The following is a 22,955-nucleotide window of genomic DNA, read 5'->3' on the forward strand; positions in this document are numbered from 1 at the left end:
GGATGGCATCTGAAATTGCTTGTCGGAATCTAGTGAACCTCCAAATGTCAATTCATGTTTTGCGTGTGCAGTATTGATTTTTTTTTTTGAACAGGAAGAGGGGTCTAGTAGGACCCCGAGAGCTGCATCAATTCATAGTCGGTGGGTACAATTTTACACCAAGGACCTTACAAATAAAAAGGAAAATAAGACGGCCATGGAAACTTGCACAAAGGACCCTAAAACAACAAATGAAAACGCAATCGAGTCCCTGGTCCTCTCCACCGGAAACGAGACTACATCGCCGGCCACCTTGACTCCACCGGGGACGAACCACTTGGTGGCGAGAAAGTGTGGCGCGCCGACGAGAAGATTTAGAGGGGCCTCCATCATGGAGGTTGAAGAAAAGCCGCACAGGCGTCTGGAGAGGCCGTCGATTCGGTCACAGATCATGGCGGCGGACAAGGCCGCCATGTGGTACTCTCCAAGCTGCAGCAAGAACCTTCCCCGCCATCTTCTAGTCTCAGAGACCAGCACGCCAGTTCGCTTCCTCCCCTCGCCACCGAGGCCGACCGGAGACAGCTTCCCAGCACCAGAGCTCTGTTTCCATAGATGGCACCAAACCACGACCTGACGGTAGCCCTCCCATTTGCTCCCAGCTCCGACCAGTGGAGCATGAAAGCCCTGAGGAAGAACCCTAACCGGCCCCAGACCTGGCCGCCATGATCTGGAGCTCCGCTCGAAGAAACAGGCATGAAGTCCACTACTGGCAACCAGCCAAGATCGAAACCTAAACTAATCATATGATATTGCTTTATATGCTATTGCTTTACAGTGGAAGGACCCTCACCCAACTCGTCGCCGACCGACGCCGGAGAGGAGCGGGGGGGGGGGGGAGCGAGCAGAGGAAGGGGGCGAGAGCGGTGGGGAAAAGTATGAGTCCGATCCGTGTGCAGTATTGATGAATTGGTGCTTAACATGAGAATACATGAGTCCATAGATTACTTATACATTTATAAATATTGCTTGTACTTGGCTAGTGGAAATTATAAATCGTACTAGAATGGTAGCATTGCAAATAATTGACGGTTTGTGGGATTTTTGCATCAAAATCCTAATTTGAGTGCTATTTTGACACTTGGATTTTTACTAATGTATTTAGGCATTTTCTGATTTTGACTAGTGGTATTTTGGTCATTCTCTCCATAAGAGAACGAAGGGTGCCGGGAGCGGCGTTTTGGCTCCCGGGAGCATTTGCTCCCGGTTTTTTCGAAAAATTAAAACAAATCGAAAACTTGTCAAAAAATTCCGGAAACAATCATGCATGTACCTGACCATGGCACGCACCACTGTGTAAAATTTCGTTGTAAAATGTTATTGTATGCGCCCTGGACAAAAATGACAAATTTCTGACATGAAATAAGATCCAAAAATATGAATCTCAGATCTGGAAATTTGTCATTTTTGCCCAGGACGCATACGATGACATTTCGCAGCGACATTTCACAAGGTGGTGCGTGCCATGGTCAGGTACGTGCATGATTTTTTTTCAGGATATTTTGAAAAGTTTTGAAAAACAAAATTTGCTCTCCAAAAATCCGGGAGCAAATGCTCCCGGGAGCCAAGATGAATTTCCCAAGGGTGCCCATTTGCGAACAATCTCAATGGGGCTTCATTTGAAAATAATTGGGCATGAGTAAATGGAGGCCCAATTCGAAAACAGAGCTGCATTGGAAATGGTATGCGATTTCAAGTTGGGATTTTTGGATGACACTTGAAATCGTTTGTCAAAATCTAGTGAGCCTCCAAATTCCAATTCATGTTTATTGATGAATTAGTGCCTTTCAAAGTTAGAACACGAGGATACATAAATGCATAGATTTCTTATACTCCAAACAGCGTGTGGATGTTTTCAATGGTGGAGTCAGGGTGTTAGGGCGGGGACCGTCCCACCTAAGATTCGGCCCAACTCATATATCAACTACATAAAAGAAGATAATAGAAAATAAATAAAAAAGCTCGGAACTTAGGCATGGCCCACCTTAACAAATTGGGGAGGATCCATCATTGTGTATTTTTCTCGAGTCATCTGTGAATTCCGTGTTGGCAGCAAAGACAGTGGTATCTTGTTGTCGATTTTCATGGAATGGTGCGATATAAACATGATGTAATTAATCTAAATTTTCTCTAATTAACTAATACAACTTTTTCTACTTAACTAATAGATTAGGGTCTCTTCACTCCGTCAATCCGTTAGAAAAACAAATTTGTAGCTGATTTTCCTAACTAGAACAACAAAAGAGGTGCACAACCATCTGAATTGCAAGTCAATTGTTATTGGGATACATTAGTCGTCCTTATTTTACATGGTTTCCATCTTCTCCGTCAATTCTAACATGATGTAAAATGCATCATTTCAGGCGCTCTCACTAGGTAAAACCGGCTATTGCCGTGCTCCTATGGCCCAGAAAAAAAAAAAGAACACGGCAAAAAACAGTTGGCACGGTAAAGCGGTAAAAAGGAATACGGCAAAAACAATAACTCAACAAAAATCCAAAAAAGAACACGGCAAATAGGGGAACACAGCAAAGGTTGGAGGAGGAATACGGCAAATGCTACGAACACGGCAAAGGTTGGGACACAAGGCCCTGGTGGCCTTCCCAGACGGCACCGTCATAACAGCCAGGCTTTGCCGTGTACCCCTAATGGAGACACGACAAATTAAGCTCTCTCTTCTCCTATGCGCAGAGCATATCCCGCCAATTATTCGCACGCGAATGAACCAAACCGGCAGGGGACCTAATGATACTAGTGCAGATAATATATGCCCACACGGACAAAAGCAGGATCCCTGCGTATACATGACTCACGATGTCACCAAGATACAAAGAAGAACTGCTGCATATTTGCCTTTGTTGAAAAATAGAATGGATAATAAGCATAATATTGTTCCTTTCGACTTGAATGGCATTATAAATACTGGCTGATTTTTTATCACATGCTACCATTTCTTTATCCGTCTGTAATCTTCCCGAAGATTTTACCAATGAATTGACAGATTCCTCCATGTTGCCAAAAAATGATTCCCCTGAAGAGGCCTAAGTGGCTAGATTTGTTGAGTACCAAATACTCCATGAGTCGCTAGTTGTCATGTGGAGTACAATCCATCTGAAGACCCAATTAATTTGTTCTTGATTAACTGATTTGCCATACGCCAGGACAGAATCACCGCACCAACGCTAGAGCATGTCTAACAGGCCCCGTATTTTTTCGCCCCTTAAAACGCGAGTAGAGGGCCCTGTATTCACTTTTCACCGGCCGAAAACTCGGACGAGCTAGCAGACCACGCATCCCCACCCCGTAAAACAGAATATTCTGTTTTACGGGTGAGATGCGGGTCTGCTAGCTCGTCCGAGTTTTCGACCCCTCAAAACAGGGTTTTTTGACAAATTGGATATTAGAACCAACACAACATTCACATAAAATAAATGTTTTACATCACACAATAATCGTCATAATTATTACAATAATATCAACAAATGTTCTAATGGAAGAATTAAACAAATAACAAATGTTTCACACATACAACAATAGGAAATGAATGTTTCACACATACAACAATGGGAAATAAATGTAATAACTCATTGGCCATGCAACTGCCAATGGTGATCAATCAGATCTTGGGTCAGCTGGTGATGAGTCTCGGCATTTTCAATGCATCGATGAGCTGCAAGAAAAGCTTCAATCCGGTCAGGGTTCCTCTCGGGCTGCACTCGGGTGCCAACATTGTCATAGAAACATGGCAAGTTCAAACCTCTTTCATCTTCAATGATCATGTTGTGAAGAATCACACAACATGTCATGATATCAACAAGAGTTTCCTTGTCCCAAAACCTAGCGGGACCCCGGACAATTGCAAACTTTGCTTGCAAGACACCAAATGCTCTCTCAATATCCTTGCGGCATGCCTCTTGATTTTTGGTGAAGCAAGCTTCCTTTCTTGTCAAAGGCTTGTCCTTTTTCTTTTTTATGGACTTGACAAGGGTTGCATATTTAGGGTAAATACCATCTGTGAGATAGTACCCCATGGTGTACTCATTGTTCATAACTTTGTAGTTACAAGGTGGAGCTTCACCCATAACTAGTTTTGCAAACAAAGGGGATCTATTCAAGATGTTAATGTCGTTGAGTGTCCCCGGCAGTCCAAAAAAAAGCATGCCAAATCCATAAATCTTGAGAGGCCACAGCTTCAAGAACAATGGTAGCATCACGACTTTTGCCACAATACATTCCATGCCATGCTTTTGGACAATTTTTCCATGTCCAATGCATGCAATCCAAACTACCAAGCATCCCCGACCACCCCCTCTTTTCATGATCTCCATGAGTCTTTTTGTATCATCCTCATTTGGAGCTCAGAGATACGTCTCTCCATACAACTTGATCACCATCTTGGCAAACATACGCACGCAATCCGTGGTTGTTTGCACACCAATGCGAAGGTACTCATCGGTATAATCTGCTGGTATACCGTATGCAATAACCCTCATGGCGGTAGATATTTTTTGATATGGGCTAAATCCCATGACTTGGGCAGCATTTATTCTTTGCTTGAAATAATCGCAATTTGCCTCGCAATCTTTGACGATTCTCTCGAACAAAGACCTACGCATTCGGTACCATCTACGGAAGAGGCGGGGAGGATAGGTCAGTACCTCAGCGAAATAATCTTGCATCGATCGTTCGTGGCCGAGCGCGCGGTTCCGCGGAATGCACATACGCCCCATCACGGATCCTTTCCACTGATCCAGCAGCTTCGCGCGGTCCTCCATGTGCTTCAAGCCGAACAGGAGCAGCATCATCTCCGTCTCGTCGTCGTTGAGCAACTCGTCGATGTCCGAATCGTCGGAATCCGACGAGGACCAATCGGTCGACGTCGCATCATCCGCCATGTGCACATCCTCCGAAGCCATCTACCACGGTGTACCATACATCAGCCCCAAACACGACCATTTTACCGGCGGCAACGAAGAAGAACGCGGCGGAATACTCACCGGCGAAAAACGGCGGAGAAGACCGCGGCGGGAGGGCGGTGGCGCGCGCGGAGGGACGCGGATCTTCGGCGGGGGTGCGGCGGAGGTGCGGCGGGCGTCGACGCAGCTCGGCGCGGCTCGGCGGACGGCGGAGGGGCGCGGATCTGACGGATTCTGGCGGCGGCGCGCGGGGGAAAACGGGTGGGGGAAACTGAAATGTCAGCGCGCGGTTTCGGAAATGGGATACTGGTTTGGCCCTCTATCCCCGCTCCCACCCCGCACAAACAGGGGGCGAAAATCCGCCCCGTAATCGAAAACTGAAAAAATCGGTGCGGGAGCCGTTTTTACGGGGCGTGCTAGACGGCCGGGTAGAGCAGAAAGCCATATTCCGACAGTTATTGCCCCTTTTAAAGAGTCTGTTAGACATGCTCTTAGCACATCCAGAAAAATTCAGTTCCGGCCGGCAAGCGCGCTGCTCCAGAGAACGCTGTCGCCACTAGCAAGCACACCATGGCTAGCAGACACCTAGCACTCAGACCATATTCCCCAAGCACCACAAAGCAATCATACCTCGCTGCTTTTGCAAAGGTGGGCGGCAGGAATCAAGTGATTTCAACTGGGGAATAACTTAGCCGGAGAGGAAATGAAAATACCAGCTGACTTTAATTTGGCCACCACCACTCCCCAGCTAGTATAAATAGACCCATACCGGCATGCGCTAAGTTCCGTGCATTCAGCATCAGGTTCCTTGCGTTTTTCATGCATCTGCTTGTTCGTCTCTTCACTATTGCAAAGCCAAGAGCGCAACGCAATATCTCCCCATTACCACGAAAACCGCCATGGACGCAAGCCAGCTCCAGGCCTTCTCCAGAGCCACTCTTCTCGGCCTGGTCCTCGCCTCCATGGTGACCTTGGTGCCGCACGGCTTCTCCTGCCTCAGGAGCCTCCTCTCCTTGTCGCTCCCTTCCGCCGCTTCGGCGATCGTCACGCCGAAGCAGTGTCTCTTCATCTTCTCCAACATCATCGTCGTCTTCCTCGCCAGGGAGTCGAAGCTACTCTCGCAGAACGGTGCTCGATCCTCCCTGGATGACGAAATAGATTCCGTGGTGCGCGAGCTTGCGGTTTTCGAACCGTCGATCAAAGAGAACCATGCCGGTGCAGAAGAGACCGTGGGAGAAGAACGAGGAGTTGACGAAGCAGCTGTACTCATGAGCACGCAGCAGCTGGATCAGTGTGAAAAAACATCGACTACTTTGGGTGTGAAGGAGATGCCAGGAGAAGAGGGTGAAGAGGAGGCGTCGGAGCTGCCTGCTGACGAGCTGAACAGGAGAGTCGAAGACTTCATCGCCAGGTTCAACATGGAGAGGCAGCTCGAGGAGAGGACGATGGTCGTGTGCTTCTAGCTGCTGAGGAGAGTAGCGCCTATGCTTGAGTTTGTAAAGTTATTAAGGTATATTTACCGAAGCTGGTTAATGCACCTTATCAAGTGTAAGCAAAAAATGCATGAAATAATTATCATGCTTTTGATGTATATATCATTCCACGTTTGCTATTATGCAGCAACGTAATCATCTCTTCCCTTTTTATGTGTTCTTACCCCATGTTGCTATTATGCGGGCGCCCTGAACCTTCCATGATTGTACCATTGGATCCACTCAGGTTTCACGCTATGAGATCCGTGCTGCCATGTTTTATTAAGTTTCATCAAGTATTCTCAAATAAAATGGCATGCAACTAAATGTAATGATTTCGTGCACGGAACAAACATCACTCTTCGTAGCTGGGTAGCAATATTCCATTTCCAAGATCCATGGTATCCATGGGAGATAGAGAGGTCCGGGGCACTCATGCATCACCGAGAGATAATAGCCATGCTCGAAGAAAGTAAAATGTCAAAGTAGTTTCTTTTCTTACTTCTACTACCTCTGTCGGGGATTAGAATGCTCAATTGCCAATTTGATAAAACCAAAAAATTCAATAATTCACCTCATTAATTACTACATGCACCAATAATTTTGCACGCATGAGAGAAAAGAGAGAGAAAAAGACATGCATTGGAAGAGAGGACAATAAATAAGATATACCTTATAAATCATAAAAAATTAGAAAATTTATCGGACCTTATAATCCCAAACAGAAGGAGTACTATAATTCAGATCACAGATAATAACTTTTGTTGATAATAAAGATGAAATGCTATCTCATCTGGAATGCTATTTCTGAGATATGTATTTATAAGCAACGAAATGGTAAATTGCAGTTAGTATGTTATTTGTACGAGAGGTATCTCTGTCTAAATTGATTGATGTTTTTAGGTCTATAAGTCGATTCATGGAACTGCAGCTCAGTGAATAGTACAAGCTGCACTTTTTGCCTAACTATAGTTGCAATTTTTCAAATCGATTGAGACTTAAGAACTGAGACCTAACAAAACCACATTCTAAGAGAACCAACTTGAGATTGAGTGGTTTGAAGGGTGGTTGTACCCCCAACTCACCAGAGTTTAAACTCCGGATTTAACATATGTGTGTCTCATAAAAGCGGAATATTCATTCGGCGGGAGGCGACGTTCTCATCGATAGCGAGGTGTCTGTGCTGACTTCGTCAATTTAAAGATTCAATCCGTCGGCTCAGTCTTTCGGAGGTGCTCATATAGTGGTAGGGTGTGCGTGTGTGCGTTTATAGGGGTGAGTGTATGTGTATGCGTGTGTATGTGATTTGCATTTGTATTGCATTTCACCAATAGCTTGTTGACACCCCCCCCCAAAAAAAGAAGGTATTCTATTGGTGCGTAAGTTATGTAAAATAAAATTGATGTCATACATTCGTATCCGTAAGTACTTATTTATCGCTATAATTTTATATCACAAAATATACTGTGCAATTGTTAGTTAAAGGCTTGTACTAACGAAACCTAATGGGCAACATATTTTGAGGCGGGAGGAGTACGGTCTATGTACTCCGCCTGAAAAGAGATCAATATGCACGGGTAGATAGCAAAGTAACATTAAAGCTAGAAGCAACGAAGGTTCTCTCGAATCTACACATGTCGCTAGAACAGTGATACCTAACAACTTAACCTATCACGTGATGTCTCGATTATAGTAACAGTTACGAGAACATTTGGTATAGGAGGTGGCGGACATGTGGCTCTAACTTTTTCCGCGGGCTCTAACTTTAGGGGAGTGCTGGGCGTCCCCCGGGGGATTAGAAATCTAATCCCTCGGGTCCCCAACCGTCCGATCTGTTGATCTGCAACGTTTTCAGCCGTCAGATGAAACCAACCAGCTCTCTCTCCCACTTTTGCTACCATGATGTACTAAAGTAGCAAAAAACGCTTCAATTGTAGCAAAATTTATTTTCACCTAAAAACACAGAACTCGCCGGAGACTCGCCGGAGATGTCGCCGGAGACCCACCGGAGACTTAGTAGCAAAAAATATATGCTATAGTAGCAAATACACACAAAGATTGTAGCAACTTTGTTTTGCTATTGTAGCAAAACCGACCTCATCGAAGTCTCGCCGGAGACCTCGCCGGAGAACTTGTAGCAAAAAACGTATACTATTATAGCTAAAACCTAGAACAAATGTAGCAAAACCAGATTCCGCCGGATACTCGCCGGAGACATAGTAGCAAAAAAAATATGGTATAGTAGCAAGAAAACAAAAAAATTGTAGCAATTTGTTTTGCTATTTTAGCAAAACTATTGTAGCATCATAATATATTTTTCTCTATTGTAACAAACTGGGTAGCATTACAGAGAACGGTCAAAAGGAGCACCCGGATCCATGGCGGAATCCCGCGTTGCCCCACGTCCTGAGCTCGCGCGCTGGCCGCCGACGACGACACGGCGATGGGAGAGATGGCCGACGGCGAGGCGGCAGGGGCAGTGCACGCCGGCGGCGAGGCGACAGTGGGCGAGCTGGCCGGTGGCGAGGCAGCAGCAGGCGAGCTCGGGAAGAACCACGGGCATCTCGATCCGGCCATGGATGGAGCTCCGAACCGGCGCAGGTTGCGGCGATGCAGAGAGGCCGCCTTGGATGGCGCTTCGGGCGGCGCGGGAGGAGAGGAGGGAGGGAGGCCGCCATGGATGGAGCTCTGGGGCGGCGCGGGAGAGGAGGAGGGCCGGGGATGGCCGCGGCGGATGGCCACGCCGGATGGCCGCCGGGCGCGAGGTGGGCGGCGCCGGGAGCGGAGGCGCATCCTTGGGAGCTTCCGCGACCCGTGGAGGCGGAGGCCGGCGGCGGTAGGTCAGCTTCCGCGACTCGCGTAGGCGGAGGCCGGCGGCGGTAGGCGAGCTCGCGTGTGGTCGTGGAGGCGGAGGCCGGCGCCCCCGCGGCAGGAGCTCGTGCGTAGTCGGGAGGTGGAGGTCCAGGAAGGAAGACGACGGGAGAACGTTGCGATATGATAAGATTTGGGTGGTTGGGGACGCGTCGTGAGCTCGTGTCCTGGTGGGCTCTTTTTTTTTCTTTCACTCGTGTCACATGGAGGAGCCGGGGGATCAGAACGCTGTTCCCCCGGGGGAACCTCAGCGTTTTCCCTAACTTTAACCGTATATGATTTGATATGGAATCCGAGTACATGGAGTTCCCCGAGTCATGAAACGTGTGTGTCGTGTAGAAGCTTTTCCTTCGCTTGCAAGAGTTTGTGGTTTATACAGATGGAAGAATAAAGAAGGCGTCGCAAAGAGAAATCACTCTATCCGTGTCCACGCCTTCTTTCCCACATAGTTTTCAACTGCATAAAGATATATTCTCTTTGGCCTCCAGTGTTGAAGGCGTATAGAATTTTTGGATGTTCATGGTCAAAGAATCAGTTTTGCTTTCCCAGGGAATCGTGAAAGACTAAATGTGATTTCTGGGAAGTATTGTTTGGTTCTACTAGTATAATAGGAGAAAGTGTTATACCTACTATCAGCCAATCAAGATAATCCTTTCCTGGGGAATCCCTTGTTTCACAAAAACCACTTGGGGAATCTTGACGTGGCAAGCAATACACGCTTCGTGTGACAACAACCAATCAAGGACAAATTATAGTTTGGAGATGGTAAAACAACTTTAGGATGAGCCGTTCGAACTAATAATCGCCCAACTATACTTCTGTAAAACAGCGAATCCTGAAACTTGAAAGGCAACCAGTCCCTCCGCCGTCCGCTACAGTTGCTTCTTCCAGAGAGAGAAGGACTTCTTCAAGTGGTCTCGGAGGCCTCTTGGCTCCAGCGCAAAACCTGATTGCAGAGTTACAGAAGCGCAAAACCTGATTGCAGAGTTACAGAAGCATAGGTGAAGGAGCACAATCTGATTGCCTTTTCCAATATTCTCAGGTCCTTGGTGCTAAATGTAAGGGCTCCTTGGGGACCTATTCCATGTTCAAAAAAAAAGAATCCACAACTACGAGTACATAATATAAACTCCACTAGTTTACTCCACAACTACATAACCACGCAGCACCCAGCTTTAGCGGAATGCCCAGTAATGATATCACGCATGCACATGTGCCATGGCAGAGCAGGATAAAGAAAAGGCAAAATCCATATCATTGAACACATTCATCATCATCTTCTCATATACACAGCCAATGATATGACACGTCTGATAGGAGGTGACGGAATTCCACATAATAATACAATTCCTGTAACCAAGAAATACGACTCTTGACAGCTCTCGCCCGAACAAAACCAGTCCAAGACCTATAATTGTTCTTTTTTCCTCGCCAGCACAAGCTGAAATGGAACAGCAGCATAGATAACAAAAAAGAGCACTGCTCCGACAACACCTTGAAATAAACCGACGCGACGGCGCGCCGTCTCAGTCTTGACCAAAGAGGAACCCTTACAAAACAGTCCAGAATGAATGCAAGACCATGCAAGTATGAAACAAAAAAAAAAGGAAGTAAACAGACTACCAGCTCAGGAGGAACATGTCCAACATAGTGAACTTGGACGCCCTGAGCACTACAAAATAATCCTGTGACAATGCATGCAAGCCCCATTTTGCATAATGGATCCAGAAGAAATGGGGCTTTGTAGAGACTGACAATACGACCAAAGTTCGATGCATGCAATGAATGCAGGGGAAAGCAATAGCACCCAGACCATAAGCATGTATGCCAAGCCGAGGGACCATCGCCATGGCAGGCAACAATAGAAGCTCGTCCCACATCCAATAGGAAAAATGAGGGTTCTGGGCTCCTTTAGAAAAGTTAGCAGGCGGCCAACTTAACCCTCTTTTCCGCAGAAGTGAAAAAGGCTGGGTTGACACATGTATGCATGAGTTAGTGAGGACCTCCGACTCTGCCTTGAGGATTGTGGACTTCTCCAAAGAGCAGGTCTAGACCATGATGCAACCGAAGACCTGGACTCGACGCGTGGATGGATGCAGGTGCAGACTCGAGACCAATGACACATCAACCTGAAACCGCACGGCTGATTGCAATCCTTGCCCAGTCAGCTGATTCTTTGACCAATGGATCATCGGATGATAAGCACTCATCCAAAAATTGCTTGCTTGAGGTGGACTGATTTATCAAAGGACCAGCATGGACACCCAATGTGTCTGCCAGATCCCCCAAGACACCTATTGCAGTCTTCATCACAGAATCATCCCTGATACGGTAAGAGATAGCGTTAGAAAATTATTGTGCAAAAGTGAGTAGCATTGTGCTGAAATATTTGTCCATATGGGTGTGGCATTGATGCTTGTGGTTACTAAAAGTGAGACTGGTAATCATATGGGTGTTGTATTGATTGGCTGAGCAGCTTAAGGAGGAGAGATTTTCTATTCTGGCAGTAGACTAAGGTGTCTGTGTGCCAACACATTGTCCTAACTGGATTTGGCCCTAATTTGACGGAAATTCAATTCGGCTCCCGGGTGCGTATGCTCCCTCTACCAAAAAATCATATTTTGAAATGTCAAAAAATTTGGACAAAAAATTCTACATGTACATCTCCATAATGTATGAATGTTTGTCAAGTTTCACGAAAAACAAATATTTTTTGTGACCTATGTAAAAAGGAGAAAGTTTATCTTGTGAAAAGCATTATTTTTAGCACTGAATTTTGTCTTTTTTACACACGTCACATGATAAGTCGATTTTTTATGAAACGACTTTGTAAGCGCGTAGCACGTAAAGATGTACGTGCGGATTTTTTGTTTCAATTTTTTTGAAATTTAAAACATGTATAAGATGCATTTCAAAATATAGGGAGCATATGCACCCATGTTCCAAAACACCACTCCCCTAATTTGAATGCAAACAACATGCATGCCTTAGAAGAATAAAAGTGACCAAGCTTAGTCCATGCATAGCAAGAAATCCAAAATTAGTTTCAGAAGGCCATTTATAAATGAAGCCCAAAAATTATTAGCAGTTCATAATGAGAAGTACACGGACACAGAAATTTTCCAAGCTTAGCTCGACCAAACATACTGCCAAAATCAATTCAAATTTATCAGGCTCCTTTTAAGGTTCTGACATATTGTTACAGCTGTGGTTCTGACATATTGTTACACCAACAGCATGCTAGGGGCAGTGGCAAATAATGAAGTTTCGTAAATGAGTGATACGAATGGATTTGGAATCTTGCAGTGGCATGTGATGAAACTGGTAGTTATTCAGTGGCATATAAGCAATTGTCTGCCTCAAGAAAATAGCTTTAGGATACAATTGATTGATGTATATTTTTTAAGTTACAGCTAGACATTTGCCTACCTATCGTTATCTATGTGTTTGCATGACCAGTTTTCAGATTTGAGCATCCAGAAAGCAGGAAATAAAGATCATGTAAATTAAGTGAGCAATGAAGGAAATGGAAGGTATTCTTGACAACTTACATATCCTTGCCATTATAAAGAGCGTCAAGGAACTGAAGAATATGTGGAGCATACGGCATCAGTAATTGTGTCTTAGGCGAACTCTTGAATCCTTGAAGAATACCAGAGTAGGCCTCCAAGATGCCATTCCTTAATTGATTGGTGTAGTCGAGCATTTCATCATCAGCTGCATTTGCATGCGCTGATAGATCTGCTGCACTTTGTAGCATGGGCATGGCATAGATCAAATACTTCTCAAAGTTCTCCCCAATTGCAAGTGCAATATCACCAAAGCATGAGAATATAGGTGGTTTTACAGATCTGTGCAGCTGATTGCTGGATAGATCCTTCAGTAGCTGGGTCATGATGCCGTCACAGTAGGGCAAAATTTTGTCCTCCAGTGCCCTGCACAGGTCACCCACAACGCCTACCGTAATGGCGCATACCTGATACTCTTCAAAGTTCTGAAGTCCCATTTCCAAATACTGATAGAACTGTGCCATGTACTTTGCGAAATTCGAACCGGCTGCATATGCCAATGCACCAATAGAAAGCATTGCCTCCTCATGCACTGTGGCATTCCGACAAGCAAAAACTCTCAGAAACAGATCCATCATCTGATCCGCATACTGTAAGAAGGCAAACTTTGTTGACTCCATCCCTCCCAACTTCTGGATAATGACCTGCAAACAACCACAAAGAAGACCCTGCAGATCGCTCCGCTTCTCCTTCTCATCAGTTGACAACTTTCCTGCTTCAAGTGTCTGGTGGAGTTCCATCATAATCACAGGTACCAGCTGCATAACAATAGGAGCTGTCTCCTCAGTGGAGCACCTGACAACTTCGTTTAGAGTCTCATAAGCTGCAGTACGAAGCCTGGATTCTCCAGCATCCTCTCTGTGACTGGTCACAAGAAGGGCCTGAACAATATCTTGAAAGAAAGGGGTTAATGGCGATGCTGATCCAGCATCCACATAGCCTTGAGCAAGGAAATAGAGTGCCCCACATGCCTTTTCTGCCACATTTGGGACATCCTTCATGCTTTGAAGCAGCACAGTAAGTATTTGATGGCAGTTCTCAGATGTAATGACAGGAGCTGTTTCAAGTGCAGAACCATGAAGAAACTCGAATATTCTTCCGAGGGTCCAAGCAGTTGTGTCCTTGACATGGTTATTTGGGTCTTTTACCAATGCAGACAGCATAAAATTCAAGGCGACATTAACTAGAGGGGTCAGTTTATCAGCTGATGGACCCTCCAAAATGGATCCAAAAGCATATGTTGCAGCCTCTCTCTGCCTCCATTCAGATTTCGTTATATTCTCCTCAACAAAAGGCATTACAAGAGGAACAATATCATCCCCAACAGTCCTTGCCACCAGGCCTAAACAAGTACCCCCAGCCATTGCAAGATTCCAAGCACCTTCATCCAAGTCTTGGTCGTCTTCCTGCTTGAGGAGAGTCTCCAGCAGCATGGGCACTAAGGCAGGAAGAGCTTGCTTGATAAAATAGTAGCAAGGAACATCAGAATCAGCTGTAAACTCGCTACTGTACTCATCCAATATGTCAATTTCCTCATCACATATGGAACTCCAGAATTCAATAGCCTGAAGTGCAACTGACTCCTCGTCTCCCCTCACAGCCTTTGCAGTGATATTAAATATGTCCTGCATGTATGTGGCCAGCTTATCGTAATAAGTAGACGAAATAGCCACCAAACACTCAAAGGCGGCCTGTCTTATCTTCATCTCTGGTGACTGTGTTGCTTCACAAACAACTCTCATAATATAATCGCGCTCCATATCATTGGAGAAGTTAACCTGAGCAAAGCCCAATGCATTGTACAATGCTCGTGTGGCTGCAAGCCTCACTTCGGAGTTCCCTTCAGAAGCATTCATACCCTGAACAACAGCGGTAAGTATCTTGTTGACCTGGTCCTGGTCAACAGCTTCCGGAGAAACTTCCTCACATAAATAACCAAGTGTCTCCAGCGTCGCCTGCTTGACGTTTGGCTGCACCTGATGTATGTTGGAGAGCAATGATGCTATCAGCTCAGGCCATAGCTTCTGGGGGATCTCAATGCCAGCAATCTTGGCAATGACTTGAGAAGACGTAGATCTGGCACTGGCAACAGGAGATGAGAGAGTTTGCAGCAGCAGTGCTTTAATTTGTCCCTTGACACCAGCATCCAGTGCCAGCCATCTCTGGAAAAGTTCGTTCTTCCTGTGCTGCTCCTTTGCATCCAGCGCATTCTTGAGGATCAGACCAGCCAACCTGCGGCTCTCCTCCGGTTTTTCATTGTTGGCCAACTCACTTGATAGGGAGAGCAAGAAACTTGGGAGGTTTTGCTCCTGAAACTGCTTGAGGCTTTCTTCAGCATGCTTCCTAACCGAGCCATCAGGAGACTGTGCGCTCAAGAGTATTTGAGTAACATCCAACGACATGTTGACTGTTTAACACCAAAAGAGGTGAGTCAGATATAGCTTTATAGTACTCCCTCCGATTCAAATTAATTGACTCCAATATAGATGTATCTAGAACTGAAATGTGTCTAGATACATCCATATTAGAGTCAATTAATATGAACCGGAGGGAGTATAAAAAAACACATGCATCGTTAAAGATATATATATAAATCCCCTCAAATGTAAAATTTGACAAGACAGAAGTAAAGTCATGTCATCTAACGCCAAACAATCTTATAATGTAAAGTTAGCGAGACGTGCAGTCAGCATTGAAGCAGAGCACTAATCTTTCTACAATGAGGCAACCATTGCTTACACAGAATTATGTAATAAGAAGGTGAAGTGCATGGACACATCTACATATAACCAACTGAACAGAGGAAAGACAACCTCGTTAGCACAGTGAATATGAATCTCCCAATACTATGAACGGAGCTGTATAAAGTCTGAGAATACTATGATGATATACCACTTTTCCTTTAAATCAAAAAAAGGGGTACAAAATCTGACAGTAGTCTTCTTTTAAACAAGAACTCATGTTTCTACATGGAATCAGGTCCATGGGTTATACCTAAAAAAGCATCTGCTAACCTGAGCTTTTCTAATACACTATTTCATTGATAGCACTATTTCCTTGTATCATTGAACTAGCCAGCCGTTCGTTCCTCTATCTAGATCGCTCACGCATATGTGACTACCGCGCAGAAGCAGGTATAAAAAAATTCCACTGGATAACCGTCAATACTGCACTAAAATAGAGCGAAAAGAGCCGTCGACAAATTGCGCGGTTTACAATTTCAACGCATCCATCAGATCCGCGTACGCATCAGATCCACCTTAGCACACGGAAAACCCGAAACAGATCTGCCCGGAAGTTCTACCTTCTGCGCGCTACCTACTTCCTGGCGAAGATGAGAAGAACGGGACGAGGACAGAGAGGGTGGGGGCGGTGTTCCGCGTCTCTTACCTTCTCGCTGCCTGCTGAGACGGGGAGGCGGTTGGCGACGAGGGGCGGGACGGAGCTGGCCGGCGCGGGAGCTTCAACGGGGACGGAGGCGGTGACGGCGGCGGGGAGGTAGTCCGGCGGGGAGGAAGCTCGGCGGTCGGGCGGCGGCGGGATTCGGCGGCGAGGCGAGAGGAGCGGGGAGGGGAGAGGAAATCTGGGGAAAAGAAAAGGGAAAACAAGGGTTTTGTTTGGTGTGCTGGGAGCAAGTTGCGCCCGGCGAGGCGCGGATCCTAGCCGTCCGATCTGCGGCGGACGGCCGTGATGTGGTGGGAGGGTTTGATTGGGTGGGATTATTTTTTTGCTTTATCTTGGCTACTTGGCTGGTTTATTGGGTTTGGACGCTATCTGGCTGTTGCTTTCTCCACGATCTTTTTTAGAAGAGAGTCCTGGCTTTTCACGAGTCAATTCGGTTGGGTCATTCTGAAAAGTAGGGTTTGATCGGGTTACTATTTGGCTTCACGCAAACAAATATAAACTCATTGATACTGATATAGGTTTTTTTTTTCAAGAACCGGCAACCATTGTTGCCCTTTTTAAATAAAAATCAACAAAATTAATATTGGTAATAGTAAATATTTAGAATGTCTAAAAATAAGAATATCCAAGTCTAAAATTAATTAGCACAAGTAGGTTCGTCAACTACATAGTTGTGACCTCCCTTGATTGCTAGGCAAAGTGTGTGTTCGCTAGGATGCAAATAAGTGAACGAGAAGCCAGCCAAAGAGACATGTGGGGTCATTTCAAATACCAAGGACCAATGCGTAAATATTTATAAATAAAAAGGTTTTACAAAAAAGTATTACACATAGCTCCGCCATAGATAGTTAGCTATCAAGCCAAAGTTGCGAGATAGTAGATAAACGATAGAGGATTGTGGATGACATGACTTCGTTAATGTGGGTGAGCGCGAGAAAAATGAATGATGGCAAAGATAAGATAAGTAGAATAATGGTGGTGGAAAATATCATACGGAAGTTAGATGATATACTTAGCGTGTGTTTGGTAGATTAATTGTGCAACGGTGAAGGAATGGGACGAAATTAACACAATGGCCACCAAAGTTGCGCGGGGGTGATACAAGATAAAATCTTAAGACTGGAGTTTTACTTGTGTTGTCACTAGTACATAGCAACGGCATGGATGCACGTAAAAAAACTATGGCAATGGATAAAGGCTCGTTGTCATGAGTCTGATGCTGATGTGAAGGCCTCTATGGCAAAAGTGATAAAACGCACCACCCTCATTTTTGGCAATGGTCATACACATTCCTACGTTCCCTTATATGCGATGTCACTAGTCATGGTTTTTCTACTTTACTTGTTTGTACTGTGGTATTTTAGAGTGAAAACAACACGAATAAAGATGTTTTTGCACAAACAAAAAACTCCCAACACAAAGCACGAAAACTATAACATACATTATTCCTATCATAGATCGATAGGAATTAAAATTAACAAAATTAATATAGGTAGTAGTAAATATCCAGAATGCCTAAAAATAAGAATATCCAAGTCTGCAATTATTTAGCAAGTAGGTTATTCAACTACATAGTTGTGACTGATACGTCCCAAACGTATCTATAATTTCTTATGTTCCATGCTACTTTATTGATGATACTCACATGTTTTATACACATTATATGTCATTATTATGCATTTTCCGGCACTAACCTATTGACGAGATGCCGAAGAGCCAGTTGTTGTTTTCTGCTGTTTTTGGTTTCAGAAATCCTAGTAAGAAAATATTCTCGGAATCGGACGAAATCAATGCCCAGCATCCTATTTTTCCACGAAGCTAATTAGGACAAGGTGCGAGCACTATTGGTATACTATGCATGAGGTTTGCAACTTATAAGATATCTTATACATAACACATATGCTTTATTACTACCGTTGACAAAATTGTTTCTTGTTTTCGAAATTAAAAGCTCTAGCATAAATATAGTAATCAATGCTTCCCTCTGCGAAGGGCCTATCTTCTACTTTATTGTTGAGTCAGTTTGCCTATTCTTTCTATCTTAGAAGCAAACACTTGTATCAACTGTGTGCATTGATTCTTACATGTTTACTTATTGCACTTGTTATATTGCTTTGTGTTGACAATTATCCATGAGATATACATGTTGAAGTTGAAAGCAACCGCTGAAACTTTATCTTCCTTTGTGTTGCTTCAATGCTTTTACTTCGAATTTATTACTTTATGAGTAACTCTTATGCAAGTCTTATTGATGCTTGTCTTGAAAGTATTATTCATGAAAAGTCTTTGCTATATGATTCATTTGTTTACTCATTATCTTCATCATTGCTTCGAATCGCTGCATTCATCTCATATGCTTTACAATAGTATGATCAAGATTATGATAGCATGTCACTTCAGAAATTATCTTTGTTATCGTTTACCTACTCGAGGGCGAGTAGGAACTAAGCTTGGGGATGCTTGATACGTCCCAAACGTATCTATAATTTCTTATGTTCCATGCTACTTTATTGATGATACTCACATGTTTTATACACATTATATGTCATTATTATGCATTTTCCAGCACTACCCTATTGACGAGATGCCGAAGAGCCAGTTGTTGTTTTCTGCTGTTTTTGGTTTCAGAAATCCTAGTAAGAAAATATTCTCGGAATCGGACGAAATCAATGCCCAGCATCCTATTTTTCCACGAAGCTTCCAGAACACCCGAGAGCCAGCAGAGGAGGGCCACAGGGCCACCAGATGATAGGGCGGCGCGGCCAGGGCCTGGGCCGCGCCCCCTACTGTGTCGCCGCCTCGTCGACCTTCCGACTCCGCCTCTTCGCCTATTTATGGGTCTCTGACCTAAAACCTCGATACGAAAAAGCCACGGTACGAGAAACCTTCCAGAGCCGCCGCCATCGCGAAGCCAAGATCTGGGGGACAGGAGTCTCTGTTCCGGCACGCCGTCGGGACAGGGAAGTGCCCCCGGAAGGCATCTCCATCGACACCACCGCCATCTTCATCAACGCCGCTGTCTCCCATGAGGAGGGAGTAGTTGTCCATCGAGGCTCGGGGCTGTACCGGTAGCTATGTGGTTGATCTCTCTCCTATGTACTTCAATACAATGATCTCATGAGCTGCCTTACATGATTGAGATTCATATGAGTTTTGTATCACTATTCATCTATGTGTTACTCTAGTGATGTTATTAAAGTACTCTATTCCTCCTCCACGGTTTAATGGTGACAGTGTGTGCATCGTGTAGTACTTGGCATAGGTTATGATTGTGATCTCTTGTAGATTATGAAGTTAACTATTGCTATGATAGTATTGATGTGATCTATGCCTCCTTCATAGTGTGATGGTGACAGTGTGCATGCTATGTTAGTTCTCGGTGTAATTGTGTTGATCTATCTTGCACTCTAAGGTTATTTAAACATGAATATCGAATATTGTGGAGCTTGTTAACTCCGGCATTGAGGGTTCGTGTAATCCTACACAATTAGTGGTGTTCATCATCCAACAACAGAGTGTAGAGTGGTTCTATTATGTGATCATTGTTGAGAGTGTCCACTAGTGAAAGCAGGATCCCTAGGCCTTGCTTCCAAGCATCGAATCTCCGTTTGTTTACTTGTTTTGTTGCATGTTTACTCGCTGCCATATTTTATTCAGATTGCTATTACCACTCATACTCATCCATATTACTTGCATCTCACTATCTCTTCGCCGAACTAGTGCACCTATACATCCGACAAGTGTATTAGGTGTGTTGGGGACACAAGAGACTTCTTGCATTGTGATCGCAGTGGTTGCTTGAGAGGGATATCTTTGACCTCTTCCTCCCTGAGTTCGATAAACCTTGGGTGATCCACTTAAGGGAAACTTGCTGCTGTTCTACAAACCTATGCTCTTGGAGGCCCAACACTGTCTACAAGAATAGAAGCACCCGTAGACATCAAGCACTTTTCTGGCGCCGTTGCCGGGGAGGAAAGGTAAAAGGCACTCATACTCCGGTCCCAGGTAACTAAGTACTTTTCTGTTGTCGTTGTGTGTGTGCTCGAAGCTATTTCCTTTAGATCCTGCAATTGCATCTTTTTGTTTCTTGTCTACACTAGTAAGGCATAATGGAAAACATCTGTGAGCTTTTTGTACTATTTTCTGAGTCAAGACATGAATGGTTTAATGCGAAAATTAAAAACCTATGGAACCTTATTTGCATGCTGGTAGTAATATTAGTATGAACGCTTTGAACACCATTGTTGATAATGATATAGAAAATTCTAAGCTTGGGGAGGTCGGTTTTGATGAAAATGATCTCTTTAGCCCTCCGGGTATTGAGGAGAAAGTTTATGTTGATTATGATATGCCTCCTATTTATGATGATTATAATGATAGTGGTCTTTTGGTGCCGCCTACTATGGAGGATAAATTTAACTATGATTACAATATGTCTCCTATATTTGATGATGAGAATAATAATGATAGCTACTTTGATGAATTTGCTCCCACTACAATTAATAAGAATGACTATGCTTATGTTGGGAGTAGTAATAATTTTATGCATGAGACTCATAATAAGAATGCTTTATGTGATACTTATATTGTTGAGTTTGTTCATGATGCCACTGGAAATTATTATGTGAGAGGAAAATATGGTTGTAGAAATTTTCATGTTACTAAAACACCTCTCTATACGCTGAATTTTTTTAAGTTACACTTGTTTTATCTTTCTATGCTTGTGGCATTATGCCTACATGAATTGTTTATTTACAAGATTCCTTTTTATAGGAAGTGGGTTAGGCTTAAATTTGTTCTGAATTTGCTTCTTGATGCTCTCTTTTGCTTCAACTCTTATTTCTCGCGAGTGCATCATTGAAATTACTGAGCTCATCTTAATGGCTATAAAGAAAGCACTTCTTGGGAGATAACCCATGTGTTTATTTTACTTCTGCACTTTTATTTTATATTTGAGTCTTGGAAGTTGTTTACTACTGTAGCAACCTCTCCTTATCTTTATTTTATTGCATTTTTGTGTCAAGTAAAGTCTTTGATAGCAAAGTCAATACTAGATTTGGATTACTGCGCAGAAACAGATTTCTTGCTGTCACGAATTTGGGCAGTGTTCTCTGTAGGTGACTCAGAAAAATCTGCCAATTTACGTGAGTGATCCTCAGGTATGTACGCAACTTTCATTCAATTTGGGCATTTTCATCTGAGCAAGTCTGGTGCCTCTATAAAATTCATCTTTACAGACTGTTCTGTTTTGACAGATTCTGCCTTTTATTTCGCATTGCCTCTTTTGCTGTGTTGGATGGATTTCTTTGTTCCATTAACGTCCAGTAGCTTTGTGCAATGTCCAAAAGTGTTAAGAATGATTATGTCACCTCTGAACATGTGAATTTTCGATTATGCACTAACCCTCTAATGAGTTTGTTTTGAGTTTGGTGTGGAGGAAGTTTTCAAGGGTCAACGGAGGAGGATGATACAATATGATCAAGAAGAGTGAAAAGTCTAAGCTTGGGGATGCCCCCGTGGTTCATCCCTGCATATTTCAAGAAGACTCAAGCATCTAAGCTTGGGGATGCCCAAGGCATCCCCGGGCATCCCCTTCTTCATCGACAAATTATCAGGTTTCTTCTCTTGAAACTATATTTTTATTCGGTCACATCTTATGTACTTTACTTGGAGCGTTTGTGTGCTTTTATTTTCATTTGTTATCTTAGTCCTCTGAATAAATTCATGCTTGTGTGGGAGAGAGACACGCTCCGTTGTTGCATATGAACACATGTGTTCTTCGCTTTATCTTTAATGTTCATGGCGAAGGTTGAAACTGCTTCGTTAATTGTTATATGGTTGGAAACAGAAAATGCTGCATGTGGTAATTGGTATAATGTCTTGAATAATTTGATACTTGGCAATTGGTGTGCTCATATAGATCATGTTTAAGCTCTTGCATCATGTACCTTGTACCTATTAATGAAGAACTACATAGAGCTTGTTAAAATTTGGTTTGCATGATTGGTCTCTAGAGTCTAGATATTTCCTGGTTAAGGTGTTTGAACAACAAGGAGACGATGTAAAGTCTTATAATGCTTACAATATGTTCATATGTGAGTCTTGTTGCACCTTTTATACTTGAGTTTGCTTCAAACAACCTTGCTAGCCTAGCCTTGTATTGAGAGGAATTCTTCTCGTGCATCCAAATCCTTGAGCCAATAACCATGCCATTTGTGTCCACCATACCTACCTACCACATGGTATTTCTCCGCCATTCCAAAGTAAATTACTTGAGTGTTACCTTTAAAATTCTATTCTTTGTCTTTGCAATATATAGCTCATGGGAAAATAGTCTTAAAAACTATTGTGGTGAAGAATATGTAGCTATGTATCTTATTTCTTATAAGTTGCTTGTTGAGCGGTAACCATGTTTCTGGGGACGCCATCAACTCTTTTACCTTTGTTGAATATCATGTGAGTTGCTATGCATGTTCGTCTTGTCTGAAGTAAGGGTGATTTTCATGATCAAATGGTTTGAGTATGCATATTGTTAGAGAAGAACATTGGGCCGCTAACTAAAGCCATGATTCATGGTGGAAGTTTCAGCTTTGGACAATTAATCCTTAATCTCTTATGAGAATTTTATCTCGTTGTTGAATGCTTATGCATTAAAGAGGAGTCCATTATCTCGTTGTCTATGTTGT

General features: G+C 43.8%; 2 protein-coding genes across 2 annotated transcripts; one reads left to right on the forward strand and one right to left on the reverse strand.

The window, feature by feature from the left end:
- The first annotated feature begins 5,750 nt into the window (after positions 1 to 5,750).
- LOC124652863 lies at positions 5,751 to 6,583 on the forward strand. The gene has a single exon (XM_047191910.1). It carries the CDS (start codon positions 5,852 to 5,854, stop codon positions 6,413 to 6,415), a length of 564 nt encoding a protein of 187 aa, XP_047047866.1. The 5' UTR covers positions 5,751 to 5,851; the 3' UTR covers positions 6,416 to 6,583.
- A 4,608-nt stretch (positions 6,584 to 11,191) lies between these two features.
- On the reverse strand, positions 11,192 to 16,268 carry LOC124657857 (importin subunit beta-1-like; the record flags this gene model as incomplete). Its single annotated transcript, XM_047196339.1, is given in 3 exon segments — positions 11,192 to 11,618; positions 12,847 to 15,271; positions 16,255 to 16,268. Coding segments are annotated over 2 exon segments (2,619 nt in total). The 3' UTR covers positions 11,192 to 11,419.
- Positions 16,269 to 22,955: the final 6,687 nt, after the last annotated feature.

The sequence above is a fragment of the Lolium rigidum genome, chromosome 5 (assembly GCF_022539505.1).
Source record: "Lolium rigidum isolate FL_2022 chromosome 5, APGP_CSIRO_Lrig_0.1, whole genome shotgun sequence".
Lineage (NCBI taxonomy): Eukaryota > Viridiplantae > Streptophyta > Magnoliopsida > Poales > Poaceae > Lolium > Lolium rigidum.

What these genes read in the sequence shown, in the direction of transcription:
- LOC124652863 (XM_047191910.1), top strand. Translation starts at nt 5,852, where the DNA reads ATGGACGCAAGCCAGCTCCAGGCCTTCTCCAGAGCCACTCTTCTCGGC.